This window comes from Sinocyclocheilus grahami, unplaced genomic scaffold (genome assembly GCF_001515645.1).
Source record: "Sinocyclocheilus grahami isolate Dianchi unplaced genomic scaffold, SAMN03320097.WGS_v1.1 scaffold747.1, whole genome shotgun sequence".
NCBI lineage: Eukaryota > Metazoa > Chordata > Actinopteri > Cypriniformes > Cyprinidae > Sinocyclocheilus > Sinocyclocheilus grahami.
The window spans coordinates 111,164-122,436 of record NW_015505926.1 but is presented as its reverse complement, the minus strand read 5'-3'; the positions used below and the strand labels follow the sequence as shown (position 1 = coordinate 122,436).

At 36.2% G+C, this 11,273-nt stretch overlaps 1 protein-coding gene and 1 long non-coding RNA gene across 3 annotated transcripts; both read left to right on the top strand.

Annotated features, from left to right (window-relative positions):
* The first annotated feature begins 2,093 nt into the window (after positions 1 to 2,093).
* LOC107560894 (uncharacterized) lies at positions 2,094 to 3,030 on the top strand. Its single transcript, XR_001605775.1, has 2 exons — positions 2,094 to 2,265; positions 2,300 to 3,030. It is a non-coding gene; the product is annotated as an uncharacterized lncRNA (long non-coding RNA).
* A 2,136-nt stretch (positions 3,031 to 5,166) lies between these two features.
* trim101 (tripartite motif containing 101) lies at positions 5,167 to 10,692 on the top strand. Of its 2 annotated transcripts, XM_016245149.1 has the most exons (10): positions 5,167 to 5,517; positions 8,331 to 8,479; positions 8,585 to 8,759; positions 8,843 to 8,938; positions 9,030 to 9,263; positions 9,358 to 9,380; positions 9,467 to 9,591; positions 9,670 to 9,905; positions 10,141 to 10,253; positions 10,407 to 10,692. In XM_016245149.1, exons 1-9 carry the CDS (start codon positions 5,353 to 5,355, stop codon positions 10,225 to 10,227), a joined length of 1,290 nt encoding a protein of 429 aa, XP_016100635.1. In that variant the 5' UTR covers positions 5,167 to 5,352; the 3' UTR covers positions 10,228 to 10,253; positions 10,407 to 10,692. The 2 variants fall into 2 exon arrangements, with proteins under 2 accessions (XP_016100635.1, XP_016100634.1); XM_016245148.1 differs by having other exon boundaries at positions 10,141 to 10,692.
* Positions 10,693 to 11,273: the final 581 nt, after the last annotated feature.

Here is an 11,273-nt window from a genome sequence, read left to right as displayed (position 1 = left end):
CTGAATTTTTGGTTTAAATCCAGCCTTGGTGAGCGTAAGACTAAAAAAAATAAAAATAAAAAAAAGCACACAGACCACTAACTTTTCAAACTCAAAGTTAATGACCCTTCCATGCATTTGATTGGCTCTCACTAGCACAAACCTCACAATCACATCATAAACATTGTCCTGGGTTGTTTTCATGTTTCCACATTTTTTTTGTGTTTTTTTTTTTTTAACAAACAAACCTGTGCCATTTTCATTATCCAGAGATCACACTATATAAGTTATAATCCTTCAGGTTCAAGTGTTTCATAACATTAACTGGAAATGGCTTTCAGTAGTTTGATACCTTTATATTTTTCTAAACAGTAAGGCAGAATAGTATAGTGTAGTCACTGAGGACACGATTGAGGAATCATTGCTGTGTCATGTTGTGTAAGTTTATGTGATCCGTCTCTCATGTTGGCATCCGGTGGGCATGTACTATCAAATATAATCATGCAGTGCTTAGCTGTGCTCAATTATGTGGTGTGTATGGGCAGGGGTTAATTTGGGATTTGTTATGTGGGGGGGCTCTATGGTATCGAGCTTATATAAAAATGATTTATTCTGAAGCAATATTCTCATTTTATTCAATATTTATATATTCAATATTTTTTTCCTTTATAGAGGGCATTTTCCCACTAATACTTTCATTTCAAATTCTTACATTTGATCTATAAATTCAATTATAATAATGTGATTATCTATACGTTATCAAATTAAATCACTTACACTGAAAAACAGCATTAAATAATAATATGAGATTCTTTTAAATATTTTTGAATATACAAACAAGAAATTATGGTAAATTACTTTTCAAAATGCATTAAAATAGAAAACTGTGTAATTGTAACAATAATTCACAAAATTTATGTTTTTACTGAATTTTTGGTTTAAATCCAGCCTTGGTGAGCGTAAGACTAAAAAAAATAAAAATAAAAAAAAGCACACAGACCACTAACTTTTCAAACTCAAAGTTAATGACCCTTCCATGCATTTGATTGGCTCTCACTAGCACAAACCTCACAATCACATCATAAACATTGTCCTGGGTTGTTTTCATGTTTCCACATTTTTTTTGTGTTTTTTTTTTTTTAACAAACAAACCTGTGCCATTTTCATTATCCAGAGATCACACTATATAAGTTATAATCCTTCAGGTTCAAGTGTTTCATAACATTAACTGGAAATGGCTTTCAGTAGTTTGATACCTTTATATTTTTCTAAACAGTAAGGCAGAATAGTATAGTGTAGTCACTGAGGACACGATTGAGGAATCATTGCTGTGTCATGTTGTGTAAGTTTATGTGATCCGTCTCTCATGTTGGCATCCGGTGGGCATGTACTATCAAATATAATCATGCAGTGCTTAGCTGTGCTCAATTATGTGGTGTGTATGGGCAGGGGTTAATTTGGGATTTGTTATGTGGGGGGGCTCTATGGTATCGAGCTTATATAAAAATGATTTATTCTGAAGCAATATTCTCATTTTATTCAATATTTATATATTCAATATTTTTTACCTTTATAGAGGGCATTTTCCCACTAATACTTTCATTTCAAATTCTTACATTTGATCTATAAATTCAATTATAATAATGTGATTATCTATACGTTATCAAATTAAATCACTGAAAAATACTACTGCATTAAATAATATTATGAGATTCTTTTAAATATTTTTGAATATACAAACAAGAAATTATGGTGGAAATGATACTTTTCAACGAAATTAAAACGCCAGTGCCAGTAGTGTTTAATGAGTGAGTCACTGAGTCGTTCATTCAAACGGCAGTTTCATCAGATGTTAATGCGTGGGCTAATGAAAGTTTGATTCAACCGATTCGTTCAAAACACGGAATCAATCAGCAATGAATCGGCTGGTTGCTGTGAGATGCGCTGTTTCCGCCTAAAATGTAAGTGACCTAATATTATTGTATTTGCTTATTGAACTGTTTATAGAACTATTAAACAGTCATAATGGTGAAAACGTTGTGTGATGTTGCCTAACTAACTGCATTTTAAATATAAAAACTTTCCATTTGGAATTTTTACCTCAGGATGCTGAGTTTCATAGTGTTGCACGTTTTGATTTCTCCTGGAGAGGCTGCGTGAGCCTCGCCTCAGCAATAGATGCATAATATACAGTCTATGTGCTGGGGCTCAGCCCCGGACGGCTCCGGCCCAATTTAAACCCTGTGTATGGGGAACAGGAGTTTAGGGTCAGATACATACAAACACGTAGCATTGTGCCAGGTCATTTAATCTTGAACAGGTGTTTTGTATTTCCATCTGTATTCTCAAGGCTTTGCTAAGGTAAAGAGTGTTTGCATTCCTCAGGATTGTGGTTTTAGAAAGCATGAGCCCCTCCTCAGACAGCTGGGTTCAATATAAGCACAGTTGGATTGTGGGTAAAGGGATTCACATGCAGTATGTTTCCCATATAGTTCAGTAACATCAGTGATTTTCATCCATTAATTCCATAGTTTCACACTGACCCAAAATTGTTAACTGATGCATCCTTTTTAGTGTGATACATTTTTTAACATTTATTTTAACAAATCTGGTTCTAGACTTCTATCACTCAGTTTGCTGTTCTATTTTGTTTTGGCTATAATTGTACCCATAATTTGATGTTGTTCCCTAGTGTCATGGTTTAATTAGGTCAGCATATTAGTTAATACACATTAACAGTATTATTACTATTATGCCAGAAAATATGAATAACTCTGTGATCTGTGTCCTTCAGACTAAAATGGTTCGTGCTCAATATGCTTTGATCATCTCATATGCACAATTCAGGGTTCCCAGTCATGGAAATCTGGGAATATCACAGAAGTGTAAAATTGTGGCTTTCCAGCCTGGAGCATTCACAGAAATTAATAAAAAGTAATGAAAATGTCCATTCTCTATACATTTTTAGATTTGCTCAGCCCTAAAATATTTCAGTGACTGGAAATTGCTCTTCATGAGCTAAAATCCTTAAAAAAAAACATGGTAATGGAATGAAGTCATTGGCCAAACAATTTGGGAACCCTGACACTTGCAACCTTTTAGATCTTCTCTTTTCTTTTATCTGTCAGAATACATGCATCATTTTTATTTTATTATATTTATTTTATTTTTATTTTTTGATAGGAGTGAACCGAAAGATACAGACATATAGGAAACCTTCATTTCTGTGTGTGAATGTGTGTGCTGTTTGAAACTGAGATCTTAATTGAATCACTAATCATCTACTGTATGTTCTGTTTAAATATCTGTAATGTCTGTAAGATGGATTAGCTGTATAGCTGTCCCTGTTTGTGCATACATTCATTTACATGCACTTGAAACAGAATATACGGAAAACTTGTGTAATTTACCCCAAATGTGTTTTATTTGTTTAGGATCACATTGTGAATATGTCATAGGTCTGTAGGTTTATCATGTATTTTTTTGTATTTTATTTATGTCTAAATGATTATGCAGATTAATTGTGATCATGTTTCTAAGCATTTCGAAGACTAACCTGTTCATAATGTGTAACGCTTTTTATTTGCAAAATATTATTTCTCAACACAAGCTCCACTGTAACACAACTACTGATCTGTTTTTTCTTTGTTATCCAAGTTTTTCTTTCCATTTATTTGTTGTATTCATTCATTCATGATCATAAAAAAAAAAAAAAAAAACACTGATCCGATTGCCTATTGCTTCAATCTAAGTATAAGAGAAGGAATGGAGCGTTGCGAGTGAATGCAACACCTAAACAGAATCATGTTAAAAATTAAGGAAATAGTATAAACATGGTGATGAGAAACAATATTTTATTTATTATTTTCCTATGTTTTTAATTAATTACATAGTTCAATATGTGTAAACAAATATGACTATTGTACAGAATGGCTGAATTATTTTGTGTGTTCTGGATAAATCATATGAAATTGTTGTAGTATAATATAATGTGTCAGAGAGATGTAACATGGATAATTGGTCTGAATTACAGCTGTAAAATAAATGAAGGAAACCAAAAAAAAAAGTATCTGTTGATTATTTGTGCAAAGGAAATAATGATCTTTGTAATGTTGCTTTTCACACATTTACAGGGATATAAATAAAACCCTCTTAATTAAAATAAAGTAGAGCTGTCAAACGATTAATCAGGATTAATCGCATTCAAAATAAATGTTTTTGTTTGCATAATATATGTGTGTTCTGTGTGTATTTATTATATATATATATATATATACACATATATATATATATATATATATATACACACATGCATGTATATATTTTGAAAATATGTACGTCTATATTTATCTTCATATAATTTATATTATAAATATTTAATATATATATATATATATAAAAAATTGAAGTATATACATGCATGTGTGTGTATTTATATATACATAATAAATATACACAGCACACATACATATATTATGTAGCACTAACATAAAGTTAGAATATTAAACCAAAAACATTTAAGTGAAAGTAAGAAAAGTTGTGTATTAAAGAAAAGTAAAAAAAATAAAAGTTAAGATACAAATTAGCGTAAATGTATGTAAAAGTGTGTGTGTGTGTGTGTGTAGAGAGAGAGTTACAAAGTGTTGTTTGGGATCTTTCATAGTATGGGTAAAAACAGTTCTTCAAAACACCAACTTTAGAATTTTACAGAATAAAGAAAGTCATACAAGTTTGGAACAACATGAGGGTGAGTAAATAATGACTTTTTATTTTAAGTACACTACATTTTTTCTGCAATTATTTGATCAAAAATACTGTAAAACCGGTCATATTGTGAAATATTGCAATTTTAAAATGGCTCTTCAGTTTTTCCTGTCTTTTTCCAACTCGAATGTACTCGTACACACTTGTGGAAGTTTTTGTCTTAAAAGTTTAAGTACACTTCATAAACACCATCTTACTCTCCTCTAATACTGTAGCTTTTCTGGCATTATTGACTTGTTGACTGTTTCAAGGCTGAAGACATGAATGATTGGAGTAACTGGAGATGAGGCATCATCTCTGTTTCCCAGCATTCCACTGGCTGCCTGATATGGGCACAACTGATCAAGGGTAGGGGGTGTCCCAGTGAGCCAGCAAGAAACCGGACACCTTCCCCCTCTTGCACATGCACACATAGATATCTTCAGCTGTAAACCAACACAGACCCCATCGCACTGTTCAAGCACGGGCAGAGCGACTGCCTGCTGCCTCGAGAGACTGGACAACCACACAGCACAAAGACATGAAGACTCATCTTGAGTCTTGTGGCGTCTCATCTCCTTAGCTGTGGTTTCACTCTCTGATCTTAATTTCCAGCAGGGGCACACGGCCATGTCTCTTCCACTGGATATTTGCTCTTACCACAAAGACCCCTCACTGGGGACGCTGGAGAAACAACTCATCTGTCCCATCTGTGTGGAGGTCTTCACAAAACCAGTGGTCATTCTGCCCTGTCAGCACAACCTCTGCCGCAAGTGTGCCAATGAACTGTACCAGGTGTGTACCAACTCACTCAGAGGATGATGGTTTGTGTGTGGATGTAGAAACATTTTGTTTGGACCATTTGAAACATGTTTACAAGTACTTTTTCAAGCCTTTGGTAAGATGATGAATTCTCAAAATAGCATCTGTGCACTTGATACACGTACAGTTCATCTGTGCATGACATGAGTTGCCAGTTTCCTTCATAACCCAAAGTGTTTTCTATGTGCTAAGGTGCTATTTGAATTTTAAGCGATAGGTAATTTTTGCAAAGTTGGATGGTCAACAACATGTCAAGGTGCTTGTACATTTGGGTACATACATGCCCATTTATCTCAGTAATGTTAGCTATATTAGCATCCACACCAATGGATAATAACATTCTGTTTATTATAAGCGCATGCTGCAGTTTTGTCCTCTGCCACTTTAAACGCTCAAGCAGGATGGATTCTCATTGGCTGAGTTAAATTGAGTGTTTTTTTAATCGATCAACACCTGGGGAAAAAATCGTTTAAATTCTTTATCATTATTTTTGTGGTATAAATTTCCATATTCTCGTACAATTGGAATGATAATTAAAACTTTACAGTTGCAGTTATTATTATAGACATATTTTTAGGAGTTTCTAAAGTCATGGCAGTACCACAGTAACCACAAACACAAGACAGTTTTCTAGACCTGTCATGTGGAAAGCCAACAGGTGGGGATTGCAAATGTCTAAACTCAATCCCAGTCTGAAATCTGAGGTATAAAAATAGATGATGGCCTACATTTGATGCATTTGAGCCATCAGTGGTTTAGTGTTCATTGAGCACACAATGCATATTGATATGAAAGTCCCTTGTAACCGATATGTTTTGTCTGCATAACCCTCCTCCTCCTCTGCACCTAAATTAACTTTGATACCTCACTGGTTTTCCCTTACACCTCCTCATAAGCAAAGGTCATGAGGCCAATTTACATGGGAGAAAAATTATGACATTTCTGGCTGCACCTTTTTATCTGCATGCTTTCAGATGCTATCACATCATAATTATCAGATAGTTATACATAGCATTAATCACATTATGCTGATGTGTAAGATAGAAAGGTGGTCCAAAGAGATGCTAATAAAAATGTTAGTTGATCTCTGCACTTTTAAGAACCAGGGCTGTTTAAATATGCACTACAGGAAGTTGAATTAACATTTGAATTGGATTGAAATTCAACCGATAAGGTAATTTAAGGAAATGCACTTCATGGGCTCACATGAATTTCTTAGAATTTCAATTTTAATTCCACTTCCTTAAATTCAAAATTTGATTGCAATTCTGTGGACGAAGCGGAGTCCAGCCCGGGGTCGTCACTTGTGGTTGCCGCAAGCCCGCCGGACGCTCCTTCGTCGAATCTGCCGGCTGCGCCGTTCTCAAGCCCGCCCGCCACCGCTCACTCTAGGCTTCCGCTCACTCAAGGCCGTGGTGTGTGACGCTGTTTCGTTGTGAAAGCGAAACTACTTTGTTTGGCCTTCCAAAAGAGGACACGACTAGAAGGGTTAAGTTGTATTTACAACACTGTTCCAGAACAGTTTAACCCAAATATTCAGATGTGTCCAGCGCATTTTATGGAGGACTGTTTCCTGATCCTGGGAGAGTAGACTACAATGCCGGCTGTTCTGACTCACAGCCTGTAAGTACGTTTTTTATATTTAAAGAATTTGCCACTGACGATTCAAACGCGAGATTTTTGGGCAGTGTAGTGTAGCGCTTGTTGTTTGTCATTTCTCCAATCACAAATGCAGACATTGTTTTATGTTTACGCGGCGCGATGCAACGCAACGTGTAAAAAGACAGTATAAGTCATTATAATCAGTAATTATGTCCCCACTGGATGCAACAAATGCCTTGTTTATAATGGGTTTTCATGTTTTTGTCTCGTCGCTCCATCACAATTTGGTAAGGGGCGTAACATTTCCGTCACACGCTTGAGGTATTCGGCCAACGCGCTGGATAGCTGGCCAATCAAAGCACACCTTGCTTTTTAGAACAATGAGCTTTGTAAAAATCTACGCCTAATGTACAGTATGTGGAAAATAATGTTTTTTTTTTAACCTTAAACTGCATAAACACACCAAATACACAAAATAATTTTTTATTTTATTTTTAGCAGCATCATATGACCCCTTTAAACTGGTGTGCAACACTGCTAACTGCATACACATTTGACCTCTGACCTCTCAGTGTGAGTGTAGTGTCATTTTGAAACTGAAACCGAGAACGAAGTAGTGGCATAAATATATTATCATCACGATTCCTGAAGAATATCAAGTTGTGCATCTCTTGTAAATAGATGGCAAATAATACAGTGAATAAATAATTCCCATCATGCCTCAGGACATCATTATAATTTAGCCAGTGATGGTGTTCTGATTCACACTGGACCTGTAAGCCTCAGCAGCTGAGAGCTATTAAAGAGTCTGACTATTTAGGATATCTGATTAGATCAGTCTCAAGCTCCTCTGTTTGAAAACTCTATTTTATGTCCCTGCATCTATTGATTAAGACAAGAGACAAAGACACATGCATGCACAGATTTTGACTGCTCAGTAAGATCATCTTACCCTCGGAGTACAAACAGCGCATCTCTAAGGAGGTACATGAAAGTTCAATTAGTCTAACCAAGAGGTGATGTTATTCAGTCTGGTTAACCATGCTAGGCATTTCTTTTCTTTTTTTCTTGCTTAGAAAGACATCTGTAGTGAATTATGAAAAGTGGTTTCAATTGTCAGTCGATGCATGTAATCACAAATACTGCTGACATTTGAAGAACGGCATGCTGAGTAAGATGTGCAGCCGTCTCTCTTCCAGGTTGGAATGGGAGGACGTTTTCGCTGCCCTTCCTGTCAGCGTGAGGTTGTCTTGGACCGTCATGGAGTTTATGGACTGCAGCGCAATTTACTCGTGGAGAACATTATTGATGTTTACAAACAGGAGTCTGAAAGGTCAGATGATAGAGAAAGATCCGAGATGTATGGTAAACCTAAGTTGTGTCAGTACAGTAAGTGTTTAACTGCTCTTTAATTTATTGTAAATCAATGTGTCTCCAGCTCTAGGCCTCCACAGAAGCCTCCTGCACTGTTCAGTTGTACGGAGCATGAAGATGAGAAGCTAAATATTTATTGCCTGACGTGTCAGGTGACCTCCTGCTCTCTCTGTAAGGTGTTTGGGGCCCATAAAAACTGCCAAGTAGTTCCACTGCCTGATATTCACCAGCAGCAGAAGGTGTTTTCTCCTAAAAAAAATATTTGCGTCGTCATGTTACATCTTCACATCTTGCACCAAATAATTAATTTCAATTCTTATAGGCTGAACTCAGTGACAGACTTGCTACTTTGGTTTCCACAAATGAACGCGTTCAGTCATTTGTTAATGAACTAGAGGCACTCCGCAGGAACATAGAGGTTTGTGTGGATCTTTTACAAAGTCATGCAATGAAACATCAAAAAACTACAAACAAAGGATCTGTTCATGCACACAATTCCACTTTGACAGGAAAACAGCAGGATCCAGAAACAAATTCTGTGCGAGAGGTTTGATCAATTATCTGCCATTCTGGAGGAACGTCGTAAGATCATGACCCAACAAATCACCTCTGAGCAGGAAGAAAAGACTGGCTGGACCCAGTCTTTACTGCAGATCTACAGTGAGCATGTAGACACAAACTCAAAGTTCATCCAGGCAGCCCAGAATGCCATTGAGGACCCAGAGATGGCTTCTTTTGTGCAGGTACTATAACTTTTGTGTGGGGCTCCTCAGTAATCTTACATTTTGAACGCCAAAGGCATGCAGTTTGATATATATTTTTATCTCTGCTTTATAGACCTCACAAGATCTCATTGAAAAGTAAGTCTATTAGCAAATTTAGCAAGACTGTTGAAATAATGTTCGCTTAAATCAAACAAAAACAGTATCTTTTCTTTTCTCTGAAGGGTTGGTAAAGCATGTAACTGCTTCACTCAGGAGACCCTGGATCCTGACTATGAGAAGATGGATCACTACAGGGTGGATTTTGATGCAGAGGAGAGAGTTCTGTACCAGCTGGATTTCATGGAGAGTGAGCATCAGAGACCCAATAGATTAATTTATCATTTATTTTTCACAAATCCTCTGATTAATGCTGCCAACTTTACAGCTGAAGAAGAAGTGGAGGAAACACCTGATGAACCAGAGTCAGAACCGGAGTCTGAACCTGAACCGGTGCTGACCCCAGAACCTGACCCTGAACCAGATCCAGATCTGAAATCAGAGGGTTCTGAGATGATGAATCCAACACCGGAGACAATAGAGGACTCTTGTGGACAAGCAGACAGTTGTAAAGACATCAGAAAAGTGGCTGTGTGTGAGAAGAATGGCTTAAGCACTTCACAGGTACATTCATCTACTAATGTGTGCATCTGCAGTCTGTCAAAGTTTTCAATAATTTTTTCTGGACACTTAAATAAGAACCCCTAATTTGAGACTAGATTAAATTGTTTGTGGTATTTAAGGTATATGAGATTTGTAAATGATTCCATTCCTTTTTTACTCACAATTTGTAGTGTCCCAACTTTTTTGGAATTGGGTTTGTACATCAGTAATTGCTTCTTTTCTATCTTTCCTTTAGATTGTCACTCTAGTCTTTTATTTCCTGGGCTTTCTGGTCATCCTCCAGCGAATATGGGGAAACATTCAGTGCCTTATTTGTATATAGCAGAGATGAAGGGACATAGTCTCCAGGTACTAATAATGCTCACATGTTATTTTGAATAAAAACAAAGCCACAATTTTTTTTGTTTAAATGGGAGGAAGGTTTTAAGATAGTCTGGATTAGTATCATGTCTCTATGTTCTTGCATAAAACAAGTAAAGTCACTTACCAAGTTTTCTGCAGACTGGCACGGCTGTGAGCTCAGCACTAGAAGGACTGAGCCCTCCGGTGGTCACCAGTGCGATGATTTGTCTCTGTTTCTACTGGCTCAATCCTCCAAAATAAAACCAGAAGCTCAAAGAAAGAATGGTGACTTGCCACTGGTCAGAATGGGTTCTCTTCCCTTCTTGAAAAAATCTTCTTTGTGTTTGTGCAAAAATTTAAAACATTGTATACACTTATTTTTGGATCTGTTTTTTGTTTGCCCAATAACATTGACTGTTCTTGCTGTAATAGTCAGTGAAAGTTCTCGCCATTTGTTAGACGAGTGCTCCAAGACTGTATAATTTGAGACATACAGATTTGGTTGTAATGATATGAATGGATGAATAGTGTTCACGAGTGTAATCTTAAGAGTTGGCTTGAACTAAAACACTGATATTCTTTTTTCTTTTCTTTTCTCATTGTGTCAGCATTGACTGTCTAATGGCTTGTGCAATGCATTATGTGAAATTTTGAGAAATTGTAAATCATTGTCATAAATTTGTGTTTTCCTCATTGTGTCAGACAAATACAAATGAGTTTATTTTTGGTTACAGAGCAGAGGGCAGGACATGCAAAGGGAAAACATTGGGGCCATGAATTAAGAATTTGTTAATTTAGTCCCTCGTTTTAGGTATAGCCTAATTTGTGGGCTAGGATCTAACTAAATAAAAACGAGGGTGCAAATTATGATTAAATCAACAAATTAATAAAATGTAGCCACAATCAAGTTGTGGGAGCACATTTTTTATTTGTGGCACAATATTTATTTTTTCTTCCACATGTCTTGCGGGGCTCTGTATGATTAACATCTAATTGAAAGTTGACACGAAAGTAAAGTTGCAACTG